This window comes from Gossypium hirsutum, chromosome A04 (genome assembly GCF_007990345.1).
Source record: "Gossypium hirsutum isolate 1008001.06 chromosome A04, Gossypium_hirsutum_v2.1, whole genome shotgun sequence".
Lineage (NCBI taxonomy): Eukaryota > Viridiplantae > Streptophyta > Magnoliopsida > Malvales > Malvaceae > Gossypium > Gossypium hirsutum.
The window spans coordinates 77,547,960-77,571,567 of record NC_053427.1 but is presented as its reverse complement, the minus strand read 5'-3'; the positions used below and the strand labels follow the sequence as shown (position 1 = coordinate 77,571,567).

The 23,608-nt window shown below is 31.1% G+C and overlaps 1 protein-coding gene across 1 annotated transcript; it reads left to right on the top strand.

Moving 5' to 3' along the window:
- The first annotated feature begins 17,171 nt into the window (after positions 1–17,171).
- On the top strand, positions 17,172–22,457 carry LOC107948943 (phosphoinositide phosphatase SAC8). The gene is made up of 20 exons (XM_016883613.2): positions 17,172–17,482; positions 17,779–17,853; positions 17,961–18,088; positions 18,190–18,281; positions 18,369–18,426; positions 18,742–18,798; positions 19,011–19,044; positions 19,235–19,315; positions 19,394–19,500; positions 19,839–19,925; positions 20,022–20,099; positions 20,415–20,479; positions 20,834–20,932; positions 21,040–21,139; positions 21,284–21,392; positions 21,487–21,559; positions 21,657–21,750; positions 21,836–21,922; positions 22,054–22,120; positions 22,237–22,457. The coding sequence occupies exons 1-20, from the start codon at positions 17,332–17,334 to the stop codon at positions 22,362–22,364; spliced, it is 1,770 nt and encodes a 589-aa protein (XP_016739102.1). The 5' UTR covers positions 17,172–17,331; the 3' UTR covers positions 22,365–22,457.
- The last annotated feature ends 1,151 nt before the right edge of the window (positions 22,458–23,608 follow it).

The window sequence follows — 23,608 nt, the reverse complement described above, 5'->3', positions numbered from 1 at the left end:
TACTACATAATTTCATTTAATATCCAAATGACCAAAATGCCCTTACTACTAAACTTTTCAAAATTTCCATCCATGTCCAATTTTTTTATCCATAGACTTAGAAATTGGTCAAATTTCTATTTAAGACCTCCTCATTAATATTCTAAAGCAATTTCATACTAAAAACTTCTAGAATGCAAGTTTTGCAAATTATTTGATTTAGTCCCTAATATCAACTTAAGCACTTTATGCATAGAGTTTCATCATGAAATTTTCACACAATCATGCAATCATATCATAAACCTCAAAATAATTATAAAATAATTATTTCTATCTCGGATTTGTGGTCACGAAACCACTATTCCGATTAGGCCCTAATTCAGGATATTACAGGTCTTATAAATAAATTAGTAGGTGATCTATAGAATGTTAGTTTAAGAATTCATTATGATTACTTTTTACTTAATTCTATTATTTATAACTATTATTCAAGTATTTAAATGATACTATTGGTTGTTTTAAATGGTAAGTTTAATTCTTGATGTACTTACTAAGCTTTATAAACTTAACATTTTATTTTTCAACGTGTAGGTAAAGTCTAAAGTTGAAGATCTAAACTGAAAATACTATCTCAACTCATCACATCTCAAAGCTTAGAGAAGAGTATGATTTTGATATTTTTTAAATATAGATTATGGCATGTACATAAGTTAATACAAATAATATGGACAAGATTTCTAGTGAAAATACTTAAAGAGTATTGATCATTTAGTTGGCCTTACAAACTTGTTAAATTTTGATTAACTTAGACGTGGAATCATATAATGTTTTGATGGAGAATTATGTTTTATAATGCTTTGAAATGGTTTAGAATGGTTGATAATAGTTGGGAATTTGAAATTAGTGTCATGAAATTGGACATGTAGTTAGACTAATTTGTTTTTGGTGTCACGACATCTATCAATGTCGCGAAATTGACCTTGTTTATGAATCTGTTTTTGGCATCACAACATCGACAGCTCAGTGTCGTGACATCCTTCAGTGTCGTGACACCCACTTCTCAGTGTCGCGACATTGACCTTGTACTTTTGACTCAAATAAGCCCCGACTGTACCCAAAATAAAGCTTAAAAATGAATTGAATAACTCCAAAAAAATCTATTTATGTTAAAAAAATTTTAAATTTGATGTTTGATTTGAGTAGCTTTAGTGTCCCAATATGACATCCCTTACTCGTGATGTATTGGTTCACTTCGGGTAAGAGGTGTTACATTCACCATCTAGATCTTTGCTTTTATTTCTAAGTATAATGAATTCTCCTTGATTTTAAAAAATGATTTGAGGAAAAATAAGAAGTTATGAATGATGGGAAAAATGGAAGGGGGTGGAGGAAGAGTGTAAGGAAGCTCCTTGGAAGAGGATGAAGAAGGCTTTGAGAAAAAAAGAAATAGAGATTGTGCAAAGGATGAGAAGAAGAATAACAAAAAAATAAAAGCGAGAAAAATATAAAAAATAGAGAAAAAAGCACATGAAAAAAGGAAGGAAAAAATTGTTAATGGCCATGTCATTTTATCGTTACACCATTAATGGCAATTAACAACTCAATAATCATAACCTAACAAATTAATGAACATATTATAACTCTTTAAAGTTCAATAACCAAAATATAATTTAAATTGCACATATATATTTCCTTTGCTCATTGCACAGAATCAAGTTAGTTTTGTAATAGGGAGGCAGATTACGGACAACATAATTATTGCCCAAGAGATAATTCATTTGATGGGACTAAAAAAGGTAAAATGGGTTGGATAGCTATTAAAGTTTATTTGGAGAAGGCGTATGATATACTCATGTGGGATTTTATCAAAGATATTTGGTTAGATGTAGATATTCCTCTTTCGCTGTCTTGGATTATTATGGATTGCATTGCTTTTGTGTTTATGCAGATAGTATGGAATAGAGGTCTATCAGAAGAGTTTGTCCTGATGAGAGGTATACGACAGGGTTGTCCTCTCTCCCCTTATTTGTTTATTTTCTGCATGGAGAGATTAGGCCAACTTATTCATAAAGGGGTGCAGGATAATACTTGGAGGCCTATTTCTATTATAAAGAATGGTCTAGCTACATCACATCTATTTTTTGCTGATGATCTGTTCTTATTTGTGAAAGCGAAAGTGGAACATGCACAGATGATTAGGGATGCATTGGACGTTTTTAGGGCTGCTTTAAGACACAAAGTAAATTCTAGTAAGATAGAGCTATATTTTTCCAAAAATATTAAGCCTTGTGATGCAATTGAAATTTGTAGTATTCTTGGCTTTGCGGAACGAAAGATTTGGGGACTTACTTGAGGATGTTATTATTTCATTGAAAGGTGACTTTGAGTACTTTCAAGTTTTTTGTGGAGAAAATTCGGAGGAAGCTAGATGCCTGGGATGTTAAAATGCTTTCCATGGTAGGAAGGGTGGCTTTTGCACAGTCTATCCTTTTTTCGATCCCTAATTTCTTTATGCAAACCGTTAAAATCCTTATTAGTATTTGTGTAGAAATATAAAAGATTGTACGAAGGTTTATTTAGGGTAAGGATACAGAAAGGCATAAGCTATTTTTGGTTAAATGGTCGAATTGTTGTCAGCCACTCACTAATGAGGGACTTGGTCTTCAAAGTTTCAAAGAACAGAATGATTCATTCTTACTTAAGTTGGGGTTCAATCTACTCACAAATAAGCAAACTTTGTGGGTAAAGCTTCTTTGCGTCAAATACAAAGTTAAAGATGTTTGTCCAGTGGATATATCAAAGGGATCGTGCTCCTTTGTTTGGAGGTCTCTTTCTAAGGTTTGACCACTTTTACGTCAAAGTCTTGCTTGGTCAGTTGGTGATTACAACCTTATTATGGTTTGGACTAATAATTGGATTTCAAAAATTTGACCTTTAATTAATTTTTGTCATAATATTGAGCTTATTAATGTGTCACTACTCTGATGGATGTTACGTTAGATGATAGCAACTAGAATTGGAATTATTTGAGCTGCATGGTTGATAGGAATATTCTTCCCTACATTGCAGGTATTCCGCCTCCAAGTCCTTTAATTGGGAAAGACGAATTGATTTCTAAATGGTCTGACAACGGGAAGTTTACTGTTAAATCTGCATATTCTTTTATGCAAAATCTTTTGAATCCTGTGGATAACAAATAGAAACTGGCGTGGTCCTTTATTGGCCCTCAACGTGTTAGACAGTTTCTTTGGTTGGTGTTTAAGGAACACTTGCTGACTAATGCTGAATGATATAAACGAGGTATGTTTGGTGACCCTTCTTGTATATTTTGTGGTAATGTTGAAGAATCTATCATTCATGTGTTGAAAGATTGTGGCAAGGCTAGTGTAGTGTGGAAGTAGATTATCCTAGAGAGGGTGTTATTGCATTTTTTTGGTCCCATTGTTGGAATGGCTTATGATAAATGTAAAGAATGATTTTGCTTTAGATTTTGTGGAAGTTGAGTGGCGATCTCTATTCTGTATTATTTGCTGGAATTTATGGAAATAAAAGAATTTTTGGATTTTCTAAGGAGAAGATTTCAATGTATGTCACATTCTTCAATCTTTGTGGTGTTGGGAAAAATCTATAAAACTTAGTTCTATGCCCTATGCTTGTAATAATACGAGATACAAAGAATGTCGAGAAAGGAAACCTCCACATTTGGGGTACATTAAGATGAACACGGACGGGGCGAGATCCCTAAATTTGGGGTTGGCTTTGGCTGCCGTAGTGGCAAAAGATAATGTTGGTAGATGGCTTGAGGGAGTGGGGAGAAATATTGGCAAATGCAGTGTCGAGAATACTGAACTTTGGGCGATTTATGATGCCCTCACTCTAGCTTGGAATGCTAAATGAGATATTGTTATTATTGAAACAGATTGTACTCAAGCTATTGCGGCAACTTTAGATAAGACTTGTGGACAATCGAATAGGGACTTGGTTATAAGAATCTAGGAGCTTTGTAGGAGAGATTGACGGGTGGACATACGAAAGGTTTCAAGAGAAGCCAATGTTGTAGCACATACTTTGGCTGGATTAATGAGAAATCTCTCTTATGGTCTTAAAATGTTCAAGGAGATTCTGACAAAAATCATTGAGCATATTTGAATAAATGATCAACTCATTTGTAATAATATTGATTTATCTTTATGATTGATATCTATAATTCTTAAAAAAAATACATATGAGTGACTAAAACTATAATTTAGAAAAAGAAAACTTCTAAATATAAATAAGTTTTTAAGATATTACTCAAATGGCTTTAAAAAAAAGTGTAACCATTGAAGGATAGAGATGTCTCTCAATTAAGCTCTAATTCTACCAACCAAAATAAATTTGCTTTTTTTCTTTCTACGAGTAAAAAATATCTTATCCATCTTATTTATTTTATATATATATATATATATATATATATAAAGAAAGAAACTAATAACATGCATTTACTGTTTTCAAATATTGTATTGAAAAATCAAACATATGAAAATTAATTATATATAATAGTGATTTGAATTAAGATTTTATAACTTTTTTCTAAAACCAGTAATAATAATTTTATAAATTTAGAGGTTTTTTATTAGACGGCATATAAATGAAGTATTTGTTATGCTCCTATAATTGGTGAATACAATATCAATATTCTAGATTTTGTCGCAAGTAAAAGTTACCAATCGAATTGTCTCTTTTTTGGTCCCAATCATATTGTATGTATATGCATCAAACTAATTAAAAATGGGTCCGTCAATTTTATGGTTTAATTCATTTGCAAGACAATTCATCTTAATTTTTACGGTAAGCAATCCTCCTTTCTTCTCCAATATCATAGGAATAAGATGTTCTAGTCTGGTAAACCACCATATAATGAAGAAATAGTAGAAATGCAAACAATAATTAAGAAATAAGAAGGAATATTTTTTTTTAATTTTTCATGTCTATTTTACGGTTCATGTTTGGGATTCGTGATTATTCTTTCCAACAATATCTTGTAGGTGATTTCAATCAATGACTTTGTTTTATGACTTTCAAAATTATTTGCTAAAGTTTAAAAAAAAAGGGTTTGTATAATTTTTAAATTAATTTTTAAATAAATAAAAATAATCAGAATTCTTAAAAAAGTATTTAAAAAAAATATTTGTAAGATAAAGTAAGCAAGCATCCACAACTGCTTAAGCTAAATATGAATTTTCATTTTTTAGCCTAACATCAGATAACATTCATTTTTTTCTTTCACTTTGTTAAGGTTAGGCTCATAAGTATGAATTTCCATCATGGGCCATATTGAGTTTTGAATAAATTCATAGCATGCTTCAATTCCTACCAATGAAGCTATTCTATGGTTTATTAAAGCATCCATTAGTTAATGAGTCATGCCTTGATAACCTATTTTATTCTGATTTGAAATGCAAGTAGTAAGTTTCATAAACTATTATAACAAATGGGAGTAATCTCTAAATTATCATACAATGCTGCATGAATCTCATCTCATCTCCAATCCAATTCTTACTTCCTGCCTTGGGGTTATGGCGATTGTATATAAAATGCAAGGCTTGGTTGGTGAATTGTATTGTATAAATCTATATATGGATAATATTAACTTAATTAAACTTGTTAGTAAGTGGCATTGTAGAATTCATTAGGGTTTACTTTGGTTGGGTGTAGTTTTTTTATTTTTTTTGAATTATTCGTGATTATTTGATTTGCTTCTTTATTTTTTATATTAATTTTGGGTTTTGGATTTTGAACCTTAATTTGACAAAATGGCTTTATTTTATAGTTTTGAGAAATTATTTGATTAAGTTTCAATGTTTATTTTCACAAATACGTCCAACTTTTTTAAGTAAACAAAAAATAATAAATAGTTCTTCTATTGTAGGATTTTTTATATAAATAATACAAAAAATATTAAATATCAAAATATGGTCAATTATCAATTATATACGAGAATGGTATATTTTGAATAGCAAAATAAATCATGTCACACTATCAGGTGACACTGACTCTAACAGTACACTAATCATTAACAAATCATTCTAGTTGAAAAAAAATTTAAGTGGTGTTGCCATTTAGGGTGGCGACACCAAATATTTTTAACTGTAGTACATATAATATTGATGAAATACATAAAAAAAATACGGACACAAATCCTAGTTTTGCCTTACACATTGGCGACACAGAGGTCAACTGTTGTGACTAAGTAGTCACATCGGGGAAGGGGTGCCGTCAGACAAGGTGGCGACACCACTTCGAACTGGTTGGTCATGGGTGGACTTGTCTATGGGCTAGAAAGGTCTCTCCAAAAAGTGGGAGGATTTGGGCAAAAATATAGGCCCGAAAATAAGCTTGGGTAAAAAATAAGGCCCGTTTAGAAAACGGGTCGAGCCTTAAGTAAGGTCTTTTGGGCTCGGCCCGACTCGACTTTGCAAAACAAAAAAAACTTGTTGTTTCCACTATTTTGCTACTGTTTTCCCATTATTTTGATGTCATTTCACTATTATATTGTAACTATTTTGTTGTTATTATTTAGATATTTTATAACTCTTATTTTATTGTTAATTTTGTTACTATTTTAGAGGCATTTATTTATTAAGTTGCACCTATCCTAGTATTATTTAAGTATAATTTTTTAATTTATTTTTAATTTATTTAGATACATTTATTTTAATATTTTTAGTGTTTTTTGATATATTATAATTTTTTAAATTTTTTTATATAAAAAAAGTAAAACAAAATTAATGAGACTGGGCTTGAATAAAAATTTAGACCCATTTTCTGGTTCAAATCCTGTCAATTGGACCTAATGTTTTATCAGGGCTCGGCTCATAGACAACTCTAATTACGGATTTGACTAAAAAAATTATTTTTTTTCCCGCTTGTTGCTATAAACCCTCCAAACCTGCCCCCTACTCCCCCATTTGCGGAAACGATAAGGAAAAAAAAATAGTCTGTGTCCCCCACTTTACAAACGGTAAGCAAAAAAAAAAAAAGTTGGTGTTTCAGTTTTGGGGCAGCTTGTACAAGTAATAGGTGTAGAAGTTATAGATTTTTAATAAATATAATAATGTTATGTTTTTATTTTTATTTATTTGTGTAGATTAGTAGAAACTTTCAGTTGCAAACATTCAATTAAGGAAATTTTTTGAGTTTTTTCTATTTGGTTGGTAATTAATATTGTTATGTGGATATTTTATTTAAATAATATTCTTTATTTTATTTTAAGTTTAAGGTCGTAAAAAATTTTTAAATTTTTTCAAAAAGACAATTAAACCTTTACTTTTTTTTCATTTAATTGGGTACTTGAACTTTTAAAATGTACAAAAAATGCCTTCAATTTTTTTCAAAAAAACCAATTAAGCCCCTGCATTTTTTTTACACCCAATTAGGTATTTGAATTTTCAAAATGCATCAAAAAGACCATTTGACCGTTAACTTTAATAGTTAGTCGTTAAAGTTAACCGCCCCTAATTTTTTCAGTTAAAGCCATCACGTGTCATAATCATTATGAGACATGCAATAAGAATGATAAAAAATAAAAATAAATAAAAGTTATAAAAATTATTAAATTTTAATAAAAATATAAAAATATTAAAAATTAGAAAAAAAATATATTTTTAAAAAAGTATAAAAAATTGTCAAATTCTATAAAATTTGTAAAAAATTATAAAAATTATTGTACCAAAAAAAAATTTTATAATTTTTTTTATAAATTTTTATTTTTATCGTTTTTTGCTACATGTCACGCTAAGTTGCTACACGAAATTGCTTTAACTGGAAAAAAATTGGGGTTGTTAACTTTAACTGTCAACGATTAAAGTTAATGGTTAAAGGGCATTTTTATGCATTTTATAATTCTTTTATGATTTTTTATAAAAATTTACAATTTTTATATTTTTATTAAAATTTAATAATTTTTATAATTTTTATTGATTTTTATTATTTATAATTTTTTTGCCACACGTGACGCCGTGGTTGTGACACGAATTGACTTTACTTGAAAAAAATTAGGGGAAGTTAACTTTAATGGTCAATTGTTAAAGTTAACGGTCAAATAACATTTTTGATGCATTTTAACAATTCAAGTATCCTAATTGAGTGGAGAAAAAAAAACAGGGGCTTAATTGCTTTTTTCAAAAAAATTTGAGGGCCTTATTGATGTATTTTGAAAGTTCGAGTACCTAATTGAGTAAAAAAAAAGCAGGAACTTGATTGCTTTTTTTAAAAAAAATTGAGGGCTTTTTACACCCTTAATCTTTGATTTTAATAATACTTATTATCTTAATAGATAGGTAAGTGTTGATGTTATGTTTGTATTTTATTTATTTATTATTTATTTTTTTTGTAGAATTTATATATTATTATGTTTATATTATATTTTTAATAAATACACTTATTTTTTTGTAATTATTTATATTTTTGTGCAGAATGGGAAATTTCAGTAGCAAACATTTGGGTTAAGGTAATTTATTTTAGTATTTTTATGTTTAGTTGGTGATTAATATTAGTATGTGGATATTTTATCTAAATAATACGAAAATTGAATTATTTACGAAAATGGGTTGTGCTAAAAATTATCAATGAGAATATTATTATAATTTAGGGTTTAGGATCTTTATATTAAAGGAAAAACTTATTTATGAGAATTGGGTGGGAAAATTTATTTACTAGAATGTTGTTATTATTATCTTTATTATAGATAATTTTTTAATATTTGTTTACTTCTGTAGCTAGATTATGATTTAGTATATTTAGTTTTTTTTTATTTGTTGTAACTTAACAAAAAGTGGGGGAAAATCATCAAACAGTGTCACACGACCGTGTGCTAAGTTGAGGCCATGTAAAGCTAGATAACACAGCTGTGTGTTTATATCATGTCACAAACTGAAGTCGTGTATAATAGGGTTACACAATCGTGTCGTCAGGCCGTGTAATAAACTGAAGTGTGTGGGCCTAAATGCAAAATTTCTAACAAAAGTCACATGGTCGTGTCTTGGACAGTGTAACGGACTAAACCATGTAGTTGGAGTCGCACAGCCATGTATCCACACCGTGTAACTCATTGATGCCGTGTACACCATTCACCTCTTAAAACATAATGACTACACGACCATGTGTCAAACTGTGTATATTTTTAGTACTTTTCAAAACGTGTGTACTTTTAGTACTTTTCAAAACAAGATATAAACCCTATGTTCATTTATGCCAGAAGCATACAATATACTATTCTTCAAATCTACTCAAATTCATCAAAAAACATACAAAAATATAACTCAAAACCCATCTTATGTGCTTAACTAATATGTCATAAGTCATTATCACAAACAACATTCAATACCAAAGTGTTTCCTATTTCATACAAGTTTAAGCATAGCTAAGCAATTACCATATGAATCATCAAAGATACCATAACTTCTATCACCAACTAACAACCATATGCCAAGGTATATTTACCAATACATTTTCCATCAAAAGAACCATTGTACATAGCACCTAAATAACATCCAAATCAAAGATAAAACCATTATGTTATATGTTTAAACCAAAATTTCACCTAGCAATTCATTCCATACCATATTGCAACTTACAACTACTTATCTTATTTCATCATATGCTAAGCTCAATCCCACATTCAAGATTACCACATTAAACCATGAGCAACCATACCATTTAACCATTAAGACACGTCATTTGTGCAAGCACAAAACATACAAGCATTTACAAATACATATATATACAATTTACTCCTATTATATGCCACATAGCCAAAATAAAACGTTTTCAAAGTCTACTAAAAGGTGGCTGGATGATATGATCTTCAAGTTGATCCGATCGCCAAGTTCCTTAATACGATAACTAGAGGAGAAACAAGAAAATGAATAGAGTAAGCTTCAATTGAGTTTAGTAAGTCCATAGGTCGAAAATGATATAACATACCTTATAATCAAAGTTTGAATAACAAAACAATTTACTAACATTTAACCCTGTCACCACAACCATGTCAAAAGGTGGAGTTCATCACATGCAATGCATATAACCTTCCAATTACACAAGCTGATTCAATATCAATTCATGATATAATATCCATAAGCAAGAACACATTTTCAAGTAATTCATTAAGACTTTGTCACAGTATCTAGTCATTACATCATTTAAAAATCATGATACAGTCAAATGAACTAATATGAATAGATACAGATACGCAGTTATCCACCCAAAACACGCCAAAATGCTCAACTGAGCTAATCCAATCAAGAACATGCCTAGGCACTGAGTGCCTAGCCTGAAGGCCAAAATCCTTCCAAAAACACGCCTGGAAAAGTGCCAAGCCCGTAGGCTTCACATCCTCCCCGAGAAACACACCTTAATCACTATAAATATAACTTGGTAATCCGCAACAAATGTTGGATTCCAATACATTTAATATATAATAACATATCACCTATCATCATCTCAACTCATATCAATCTCGTACAATGCAAAAAATAACCTATTGGCATGTCAATTGTATCCTATCCTATGTTTTTAGGCTCGGTACATATAACAATATAATACTTTTCAATTCAATCCATTTTCTTATATTGTACCAATTTATAACAATTTATATATATTCAAACATACCCACAATTCTCAAATCAATACCCACAATTCTCAAATCAATATAAACATTACAAATTAAACAAGACAATATCGTATGAACTTATCAGGGGAAAGCAACACAGATAGGAGTATCATGGACTAGTTTGTAATTTTTCTTTTCCCTAATTATCTACCGATTCTTAATCTATACAATGATTTATTTCAATTTATCAGTCTCAATTACCTTATAACATGTAACTTAATGCATATGACCTCCTATTAATATTTTTCACAATTTTTCCCAAAGTTTTACTTTTATTCAATTTAGTCCTTAAAACCAAAACAATATTATTTTTCACAATTAAGCCTAAAACAATATTATACAAATTCACTTGCATGCAAAGGCTAAGCTTGACTGAACTTCCTTGGCTATCAATAATGGTGTTTCAGTGGAAGAGAAACAAAATGAAGAAGGTGATTTTTTGTCTTTATGTTTTGAGTTTTATTTACTTTATTCTAACTTTTAATTAAACTAAAATTCATTATAAAAATAATTATAAACCGTCCACTAGCATGACTATGGCTAAATTGCCATATAAAACCACTCAATTATGATTTTGTACTCAATTTGCACTTATAAACTAATAGCGATTGACTTTTGCAATTTTCATGATTTAATCTTTTTTCTTTAATTAACTATTCAAACATAAAAATTATCAGACCAAACTTTAATACGACACACCAATGACCTCATAAATATTAAATAAATAATATTTACAAACTCACATGTTAGAATTGTGATTCTGAAACCACTAAAAACGAGCTGTTATATTATCTATTCAATTTTTTTAGTTGTAGTAATAGTAGTAACAATAGTATAAATTACATTGAGAGTTCAAAATAAATATAAAGTGTAACTCCATTTATCAAACTTCATTTATTCTTGTTAGGCCCTGTTGGGGATAAACCCTTTGTAAGAAATAAACAAGAATGAATAAAAGGAAAAGAAAAATTGAATAAATAGGGCACACAAATATTTACGTGAAAAAACTCCTCAAAAGAGAATAAAAAACTACGGGCAAAGATAATTTCACTAAAATGGAAAAAACAAAGAGTACAAAAGATAAAGATAAAAATTAAGCCCTAAAACCCGAAAATAAGAACCCTAAAAACTTGAACACAAAATTCTCTGAAAGCTTGTAAAAACTAATACTTAAATGTGTTATGGGCTAATCTTCTAGGGTTGTAGAAGGCCTATTTATTGGCTAATTTCATAGGTCAAATATAATTAAAAAAATCGACACTAATCAGAGTTCGAATGTGACAAATAATCAGAATTTGACTAGAAAAAGAAAACTGAGAAAATTGCATGATACTTTGCCACGTCCCCTATCATTTTGTTTTGATGTCAATTATGCTTCTCTCCTGTTTCATCGCCGTGACGTCACATGGCTCCTCGTCGCTACGTCGCTCTTTGTTTGTGTCTTAATTTGACCGAAATGCAAGGCATACTCCACAAATCTCCATCTTGACTCGTATTTCCACAATTCATTTTTTGTGGAGCCCGTCACGAGCCTATCTTAAAATTTTCAAGTTACTAACTAAGTCAAAGTAGTGCTTGAACTTTGAAACTAGAAGACTTCTAGTCTTCGACTTGTGCACTGCCAAATTAAAACTGACCCGGGTCTATTTTCCACAGTGCTCTGTCTTTCCAAATCTAGCACCCAAAAGAGAACTTCTCTTATTTAAAATGGTCATACCATTTTCCTTTCTATGACCTAATTGCCTCTGCTTCAAACGGTCAACTTTGACTATTTAATAGATGAGAGACTTGCTATTTTACCAGTTATTATTGAACCGTGCTGAACATAAACATTGCCAGCTTTTCGACTTTTCATCAAAACGAAAGCCCCACGAGACAGTTAAATGTTGTTTGACTCAATGTTAATGCTACAACCCTTCGAGTCTATTAAACTTAAGGAGACGAGATTCTTCCTTAAATCAGGTACATACCTGACATATGATAGTTTCCTGATTTTCCCGTTGTGCATCTTGATCTGAGCGGTACCTATACCGATTGCCTTACTGGGTGAATCGTTCCCTATATGCACAATTTCACCTTCAGCTAAACTATATGTGGAGAACCAGTCCCTATTAGGAGACATGTAGAAAGAACACCCCGAATCTAAGATCCATTCGAACGTAAATTTAGACCTTTCGATCGTAGACACCAAAAATCAACCATCACCCTTGTCGTCAATCAAATAAGCATCAACTAATTCTTCCTCATTGCTCTCAACAACCCTTTTATTTCACAGTTTGTAACAATCTACTTAACGTGACCTAGCTTCTAGCAGTAACGACATCTCTTGTTTTGGTTCCTTGATGCTACCAAATTTGAGGCTTGCCTATATGACTTGTTAGCCAAACCAATATTATTGTCGAATTTTTCTTTGCTCAACAAGTGACCCTTCACATCCTTAGATGAGAGTTTATCTCTGCCATAAATCAGGGTCTCTCTAAAAGACTTATATGAGGGGGGTAAATAGCACAATAATAGCATGACTTGATCTTCATCATTAATCTGAACCTCAACCTTCTTTAAATCATTCAAAAGAGTAATAAATTGATCGATGTAACCTCTAAGGTGTTCATCTTCGTCCATATGGAACGTGTATAGCCGTTGTTTCAACACTAATTGATTAGCCAGAGACTTTGTCGTGTAAAGGGTTTCTAACTTTTTTCACAAGGTAGATGTCATTTTCTCCATCAACACCTCTTACAATACACTATTTATGAGGCACAACTAAATTGTAGGCAGCGTCTTCTCATCAAGCTCTTCCCATTTTGACTGATCTAGATTATTAGGCATTTTCCCGGTAATTACCTTTTTTAGACTGTTCTGAACTAGAATTGTCGTCATCCGAACTTGTCATGGATTAAAATTTGTAATGTTATCGAATCTCTGATTGTTGAACCTTTTTGTTGTCATATTTAAACAGGTTGAATGCGAAAATCGAACCAAGCTATGATACCAGTTTGTTGGGGATAAACTTGTGTAAGCAACAAAAAAGAACGAATAAGAGAAAAAATTGAATAAATAGGGCACGCAAATATTTATGTGGAAAAACTCCTCAAAAAAGGATGAAGACTATAGGAAAAGATAATTTCACTAAAAAAAGAAAGGAGTACAAAAGATCGAAAGAATTAAAAGAAACACGAAACCTTAAAAACAAAGCCCTTCAAACTCAAAGAACAAAATTCTTCCAATTTTAATATTTTCTATTGTGTAAAACCTAGAGTAACTAAGGCCTATTTATAGGCTAAAATTCGTAGCATTTATGACTAGAATAACCCTAGGTTAATAGGAGTTTAAGTGGGAAACTGAAACTGAGTTTAATTAGGAGAAGAAAATTGAGAAACTTAAGAACTACATTGTCATGGCATGACATAGCATTTGGTCGTTGGGACAAAGAATGATTGCATTGTCGGGACAAGGGTTTCTTCTCATCGTGACGTTGACTGCTTCTCGGGATAAAGAATTTCTTCTTGCTTTGACGTCACGCACTATTTGATCTAAATGTGAGACATACTTCCACAAGCCGAAATATATAAAATTGGGGTGAATCAAGATTTTAAGAATTTCTACAAACTTTTTCTAAATAATGAGAAAATGAAAGAAAATCTTAGACATTTTGATTTCTAGTGGTTTGATCTCAATTGCCTACCTCCACTACTTAGTATTTCTCAACTAAGAATTTGTAACGCCTCGAAAATTTTTTGTGTAAAAAAAATTGTAAACTCCAAAGAATAAAAAAAAATATTAAGTCATTTTGGAAGGTTAAATCAAGAGGTTTTCCTAAAATGAGTATCAGGTTAGTTTCTATAACCCGGTATGCTTGAATTTCCATTATTAATTAGTATTAAGTAGTTAGTAATTTGATGTATGAACTATTTTGTAAGAAATTCAAAATTAAAAGTTCAAATGTTTTAAAAGTGGAAAGTATAATTAGAATTGTGGGAATATTTTATGTGGTTATTAGTCCAAAAGAATTTTAGTAAATTGCCCATTAATTGAATTTTTGAAAAAAAATCTTTCATCCTGTTTCCTTCAATCTTAGATTAATTTCATTCAATCCAAGTTAAATAAGTGCAATTATACACATTTCATTCTGAAATCAATAGTCTCAATCTAGAAAATCAAAGTTCATCATCTTTTTCTCCTTTCCTTTCTAGCTGTCAATCATGGTAGAGTAGAGAAATTTTAATTTTTGTGATTTCTTGCTAAAATTAGGAGAGGGATTGTGTTTTTAACTTGTAGCTTACCATTATATTATTAAAATTCAAATTTTGTAAGATTATGATGAGTTCTTGAGTGCTTTTAGATAAGTTATAGAAAAGTGAAGTTGGTTTCTGCTTTATCAAATGCCTAGTTTTTAGATGACTTAGGATTTATGCTTGTTTATTCTTGCTATTCTAACTTATTCATCGTTTTGATTGTGAAATTGAAGCGAAAGAGGTGGTTGAAAGTTCGAAGGCCAAAGGGAAGCCTAAGGTGTTGGAAAAGTGCTTCAGTTTCAGTTCGTGCTTTCTAATTTTTAATTACTCTATATATTTGTGTAAATTGATTTCTTAGGATTGTTATATTACAATAGGTGCTTAAATCGCTTAGTGACACTTGTTGTGTGTATTGCTTAGTTCTAATGTGATATAATGTGCAATGATGCTTAAAGATGTGTTTGAAGTGTTATATGAAGAAAAATGTCATCACTATGCTTTTAATTAGTATGTAAAAAGGCTAAAAGTGTTGGAAATTTGTGTTTTAGTCCTTAAAAAATCTTATTAAATGAATTGGAAAATTTTTGAGTATAATTGACATGCTAGGATATATAAAACTTTTAAAATTTTTGTGTTTATGGGTTAAATGTCTAGGAGTATTTTGTTATGCTATGCACATCTTTGTTGTGATGGTTGACTAAGTCATGTTTTATACACATCGAAGTATTGTTATTGTTCTTTGCTTTGTAGCGTTATACACATCACTCTTGGTGTGCTAGATGGATATCCATGCATTTGATTACATTTCCATATTCAGTCAGTAGGGCAAGATTTAATTGCACATCTAAAATGATATTGTTAAAAAATCTAAAATACATGTGTTAATTATGCTAGAGGAATATGTGGTTGAAAAGATGGTAGCATGCCTTGTGTTGTATGCAAATGGTTCAAAGATTATTTATATTATTAGTGTGTGATCTAATGTTATGCCATTTGTTGTTTACATTCAAATGCTTTGAAGTTGGTTAAGTTCAAATGCTTTGAAGTGACTTGTGTTGTTATTTATTAGGTTAGATTTTCCTATTAGTCCTTATACTTTACAAAAGTTGTGTATTTACTCTTTATATTTTAATTTGCTTAATTTTAGTCTTTATAATTTTTCACTTTGTCAAGTTTAGTCCTGACCCATAGTCGTAATTAAATATGTTTGGTTAAATTCAATTACTAGTTTTGTACTATGCGTATAGTTATAGATTTAGTCTTTATTCTCCAATTGAACCATTTTAAGTCCTTACACTATTCAAATTTTAAAATTTCTGTCTTGACACAAATAACAATCATTAATCTATTAACAAAATTTTTAGTGAGTAATATGTAGAAAAAAACAAGCTGACATGGCACTACACATATGATAATATATTTCCTGCATCAAATTTTGAAAACAACAAGACTTAAGTTAATGAATTTAACAATTATTGTTTAGTGATGACTGGAATTTTAAAATTTGAAAAGCATACAAACAAAAAATGACTAAATTAAAGTACATGAACTAAATTATAAAGTACAATGACTAATAGCATAATTTATCGCATTTATTAGTATACTTTGAAATTAGCAAGTATATATATTATTATTGGAAATTAGCGAAATTGTGTTCCTTGCACAGATTTTACGTAGTGATAAGAGCATTTTTGGTGAACAACATTAATCTTCAAAGTCTCAACCGAAACCTTAAATTTATAATCTCTTTTGATTTGTGATAGCATGGTATGTACTAAGACTTTACCTTTTTGTCATTATATGTGGTGTTGTTCACCTCATACCTTAATTATATAGTTAAAGGTTTGATCTCTGCTCGTGGAAATAAAATATATTTAATGACTAATCGTTTATTTTTTTGAAAAATAATTATTTTGAGAGAACTAATTATTACCATTAACGATGAATATATAAAAAAAAATTTAAACCATATGGTACATTTTGTTCGACTTATTCGCTTTTGAGAGTGTAGTTTTATGATTTGTTAGAACATATTAAATTATATGTGAGTTCATAAATAATAATCATCATTGTTCCCCTGCAATCTGGACTACTTACGTAAAGATAAAGATGTTATAAGATAAGATCATAAACAACTTCCAAGTAACAACTAACCACCATAATAATAAAAAAATTTATATTTTGAGGTTTAATTATTAGGAATCCCAAAACGAAATTACAAAATCAAATCGGGTTACTAATTGTTATATATGAGGTTTTTGTTAAAAACGTTTTTATATTTTGAGGCAATGTTTGTTAAAACTTAAATTTACACTTATTCTGTTGGTCTGACCGGTTATTAACTCATTATGACCTTTCTTCATTTTTCTTTTTTCTTCTTCATAAATCATCCTCAATTATTCAACATTTTTATGTCCCTTTCCATTAAACCACCTTCGAAAAGATTAATCTATACCTAATTTGAAGATGGAAGTCGGATCTTCTTCAAGTAATTTCAAGCTCTACGATCAATTCGAATTGCTGGAATATGAAGATAGGTTAGTGTTCAAATCCCCCGAATCTCCCGATCAAGGCTTTTCGATTTGCCGTCGTCAAGGAAACATCGAACCCCTATCTGGCAAGTCTTTTTTTTTTCTCTATCATTATTTTCATTGCTGGATTCTTAATCTTTGTTTTGAATTTCGAATGGCTTGTATTTCAAGACTCCTGATCGCACCATATTCTTTTTAATGGTATTGATTAGCATTGTAGGTGAAGTCTTTGTGATTAAAGTTCTCGTAAATGAAATGAATTATTAGTTATTTTCTGAATCAGGAAAATGATTGATTTGGTAAATGGAAAGCGATATTTCCTTTTTATGTTGACTTTCCATGATTTGGATTGGAGAGCTTATATAATTTAAAATTTTTGCAGATGAATCTTCTTCTGGAAAACCATCCAAAACCTCTACCATTTATGGCGTGGCTGGAACAATTAGATTGCTTGCAGGTTCAGAGTAACCAAATTAAACGAAATCATTTACTCATTTTTGTGTTTGTGTTATATAAAATAAAAACTGAAGTCAGTTGTCATAAATTCTTCATTTGCTTATACAGGAACATATGTACTTGTAATAACTTCAAGAAAGGAAGTTGGGAGTTTTCTAGGTTTCCCTGTCTACCGAGTTGAATCTATGAAATTCCTGGCTTGCAATGAGGCTTTGAGGTTTTCCAATTCTCAAGAAGTAGGATTGTTATTCTTGTCTTTAAAATCTTTATTTAGACGTCTAATATGATGCTTAATATCTGACCCTCATAAAATTATGTGATGCTTTATTTTAAGCAGAAAAGAGACGAGGCTTACTTCATGTCCTTGTTGAAAACAGTTGAAGCAACTCCTGGATTATACTACTCGTACGAAACAGATATAACAGTGAAGTAAATTCTTTTACCATGCAGTGTGCTTTATGGTTATATAAGTGTCACAACCTTTAAGGTTATGATGCATTTGATTGTGTATACCAGCTTGCAGAGAAGATGCAAATTAATGGAAGCGTGGACGAGCAAACCATTATGGAAACAGGTTAGTTTCAATACTTGGATCATGATGGGAAGCTTGTTAAACTTCTTTAGTTGAAAAAAGAATCCAGTTCTCCTGTGTTCTCGGAGCTTTCATATGTGAACTTTGGTTTGTTAAGCTTGCAAGTGAGATCTTGCTGTTTTAAGGTTTGAATATGGTTCATATGCTAACTTTGTCTAGCTACTAGTTTCTGGAGATGCTTTGCATTTGAAGTCAAACACTCAAAGCGCCTTATCTCTCCTTTTTTCTTTTTTGTATAATCCATAGCTAGTCAGTACTTGCAAACGATTTTTAACTTCAGCTTTCTGTTTATTTCAGGCTGATCCTCGGTTTGTTTGGAATAAACATCTTTTGGAGGAACTCATTGAGTACAAGGTTAGATATTTTGCATCTATGCTATGAAATTTTCAGCTTTCTTAAGCTGTTAGTATTTCCTTGTTAGCCATACCAAAGTGATTTCTGCTTTTGTCCAAAGAAAGAACTCCAAAATATCAAGAAATGATGAGAACTTTTCAAACAGAATCATAAAATCATTATATTTCTTTCTTTCCTTGACCTTTTTGATTAATTAATTTTTTCCCTGGCAGCTTGACAGGTTTATCATTCCTCTCCTACAAGGAAATATCCTTAAACTTCTGCTTTATCATGCTTTTGAACCCATCTGCATGTGTGTGGCATGTTCATGTGCATTGTATGCATGAAAGATCAGTATTTGTGCTTATCATGAATATTCTAGAGAAATTTCTTGTACATTTTATTTTATATTTTCTTCGAAAATATATTTTGGTGTTCCCACTTAACCTAGGTATAAGTTTCCAAGTCACTCAGTTAAAGTTGAAGAGTTCACCTGCCACATTTACATTACTTTCAAGGAGGTGTACAAGACGTTTAGGTAAAAATGTTTTTGGATGACTCATTCTTTTCTTTTTTGATGTTGCTAGTCTAAGAAGCTTTAAATATGGTGTCACAGGAACACGGATGTGGAGAAGGGGAGCTAACCTCGAAGGGGACACTGCTAACTTCATTGAAACAGAACAGTTGTTGGAGCTTGAAGGTTTCAGGTGTTCATCATTGCAGGTATGTCTACAATGTAGCACGTGACTTCAGAAAGTTGAGCAATTACTAATTTCCAAGGTCTCTTTTTTCTTATAAAGTAACTTGGGTATCTTGATTTATCGTAGCTTCATGGTTATTTTATTTGTGAAGAATGAAGAATCATACTATTTGACTTCTCTGGATTGTTCTGTTAACTTTCTGGTCCATAGTTCTTGTAGTATTTAGCACAATTTGGTTTATGTTTACAATAAAGTACATCCATATTTAACTTCATATTTTGATTAAATTTAATTTTCTAGACCAACGAGAAGAAATAACTTCGAGACATTTGTGAAGCTATTTTCCTTTTTACATCTCAGATACGAGGCTCTATTCCACTGCTTTGGGAGCAGATTGTTGATTTAAGCTACAAACCACAGCTTAGAATTATTCAACATGAGCAGACGGTAGATTTTTACTTGAATACAGCAGCAATTATTATTATTATCACTGAAAATAGTGCTAAAGCTTTAGCGTTTCTTCACTTCAAACTTTTGCTTCAGCCACAAGTTGTGGAGCGCCACTTCAATGATCTTTATCAAAGATACGGAGAAACTATAGCCGTGGATCTGACAGATAAAGTAAGTATTCATTCTCGCTTCTCTTTATAGTCAAGCAAAAACCTAGCATGCAATTTGATTTTGTTTCTCTTATTTGGAAAATTGTTGTCAAGACCTGCTGCGCATAATTACAGTTTTACAAACTAATCCTCATTCTACAGAAAGAGCAATTATTTCTTATTTTGCTTGACTAGTTCAAAAGTGTATGAGGATACAAAGCTTTTGGTATTTATGTCACTATATAATTGAGCTTTGACTCTTTTATGCGAAGCTCAAACTTTTTATTACACTTGTAACTAGCAAATGATTCATCTTTCATATATTTTGATATTGTAGCATGGTGATGAAGGTCAACTAAGTGCTGCATATGCAGAGGAGATGCAAAAGCTTCCAAATGTGAGGTGACATACGATATTCCTAAATATTTAAATATATTAGTTTGCTACGGATTTTTTAGTAGTCATCTAGTTGCTACTTCTAGATAACTATTTGCTGTTCTTTTTGGTCTTTTCTTTCCATGATTTCCCATGAATAATAAATGACGTTTCTGTTATTCTATTATAGTATATAGTTTTGTTTGTCCCTCCTTGCCTCTTTTTAGGCAACTTCTTTCTGTCCTTGATATCAAATAGCTTTCTATGGAAAGTGATGAACATGTTTCCTAAGTTAAGATCTTTTGCTTCCTTCTGGAACTGAAGGGTCTCCAAGAGAACTTTGATCGTTACAATTTAATGTTTGACATGCCTGTCCTGCAGATACGTATCATTTGACTTTCATCATGTTTGTGGAAGCTCGAACTTTGCTAACCTCCAAGTTCTATATGATAAAATCTCCGAGGTATTTGAAAAGCAAGGGTAAGAACAACAAAATAAAATGTTATACATATAAATAAAGTATGCCATGATCATGGTACTAGCTATACAGATTACTGTTTTGTACCATCACTAATCTAGCTGAGCAGATACTTCCTTATAGACAAAGATGGTAAGATCCTGGAGGAACAGAAAGGCATTATTAGATCTAACTGCATTGATTGCCTTGATCGAACAAACGTGACCCAGGTTTGTGAAAAATGTGTCATCTTAATTCTTTGTTATCAGAAGAAAATATCCATGTTGACCAACAAATTTTTATGTGCTCTAATTTGAATTTCTATAATATTTTCAAGGCTCTTTTAAGATTTGCTTATTTATTCTGTTAAACAGAGTTACCTTGCTCAGAAGACTTTAGACATCCAATTGCAAAGGCTTGGGGTATTTACTTCTACCGAGTACATTTCTATGTTTCCGGAAGATTATATGAAGTTCAGAACACGTAAGTTATTTTGCATACCATTGCTAACTTTCTGTCTTAGTTTAGGACTTGATGTCCTTTTATACATACTAAAAGCTTTCTTCACTTATGTTAGTGTGGGCTGAGCAAGGTGATGAGATAAGTCTTGAATATGCTGGGACTCATGCACTGAAAGGGGATCTTGTTAGGTATACATGGGATTTGAAGTCAATGGTTTGCAAAGAATCAGTATCCATTTCGTTGTTACCATTTGTGAATGCTTTTGTATGACAATAATTTCTGTAGATACGGCAAACAGACAGTAGCTGGATTTATAAAAGATGGAATGAGTGCGTTATCAAGATACTATATGAACAATTTTCACGACGGAATTCGGCAGGCAAGCTCCCTCTTTCATCTTTCCTGAATCTCAATCAAGGAAATGAAATAGACCCTTACTCTAAAACAAGTTTGATGTTTCTCAGGATGCATTGGATCTTGTAAGTGGTCGTTATACTGTCAGTAAAAGTAATCCTTCACCATTCCAGCTAAACAGTTTCGAATCCTTCTCTGTAAGTTCACCATTTTCCATTGGTGTTTAATAATTAAAATATTAATGTAAAAGAATATCAATCACTTGCCCTTTTTATATGTTATATTTTTCATTACAACAACCTAATATAAAGGTAATTGAAAATGGCAGTATCTTCCAGTGGCATCAGCTTTGCTGATAGGAGGTTTGACACTGACAACCTTCTCACTTCAGCAAGGTATCCCTTCTTGCCTTAAAAACAAGGTTGTAATGTAACTTGTTCCTTTCTTTTTAGTAATTCTGTTAACTAAAAGTGTCGACACTTTTTTTTGCTTCTCATTTTAACATGTGTAGCGGCTCGAAACGCACAGCATTATGTGTCTTCCGTTGTCTGGGCTGGAGTGACTGCTGGAGCGATGGCTTTAGTCAAAGCTAATGGAAGGCAGTTTTGTTCTAGGCCTCGCTTGTGTCGCCTCTTGTAAACTACTCTTGGCTTCAAATTGATAATATTTTACTCTTACTGCTATACATACATATATATAAATATATATATATATGTTCTTTTATGATTTCAATATTCGTTGCATATAAGATCATAATTTTATTCTTGGTTTGGATTAAAAATTATAAAATAAAATTTCAAAAATTCAGACCATCATTGTTGGTTTATATTTCGAACAGATATTTCAATATCAAACAAAGGGTCATATTATGGTTGGTTGACGTTTCTCCACTATATTCAAGTTCTATGTACTTTGTAAGAAAGACAAAAAAAGAAATTCTATGTACTCTAATTTAGGGTTGGTATTTAGTAAGTTGAAAAATTGTCAACTCTTTTTTATTTTCTTTATTTCCTACAATCACGTGGAGTTTTATAATTTGTAAATTTAAGATAATTTGATCTTCTATTCTTATAATATCAGCAATTAACTGAAAAAATAAACGGTATTAATACTGTTAATTATTCCTATTAATATAATGACATATCTTTCTTAAAAAGACTTTTATTGATTAAAAAAAGGCTACATTCAATAAAAATGGACATAGTTAAGAATTTTTAATTATTCAAAATAAGAAATAATTTTATAAAAATAAAATCTCATAAACTAAATTTCATACGAAATATAGTACAAGGAGTAAAAACATAATTCGTAATTCGTATAGCCTTTTATTAAGATGAAGAGAAAATCTGGTAACTTAATATCATCCATTGAAAGAAATGACTTTGGATTACCGTGAAGTGGAAGCCTCGTCCGCCATGGCTACCTGCTGTGAACGCCATCATCGACCAGGAAGAGCTGCCAGTGATAAAAATAAAACGAAACATTCAGCTCATTGGTATTTATCATCGGTTCACTTTTCATGTAAGTCTGAAATGTTAAAATTCCAATGAGTTGGCATCTACGTCCTACTTGTCTTCTTCTTGTCCCTCCACTTCGCACCCTTCAAAGACGTGTCTTTCTTAAACAACTAGAAAGCACCTACAACCAAAACATATCTTTCTTGGGTAAACTCCATTTTGGTTAATGGCGAAACAGGTAAATGAAAATTATTTTCACCATGTTGAAAACGTGCTCCTTAATAAATCCTGGCTTGTGGACAAAACTCACCGAACCTGTCATTTCTCAACCCGTGCCTGTGCCTCCCCCCTTTCACCCCCCTCATTTTGTTTCTTGAGTCGGTTGTCTTTTAATACAAAAGTTAGCCTCTATTCATCCCCTCTTTC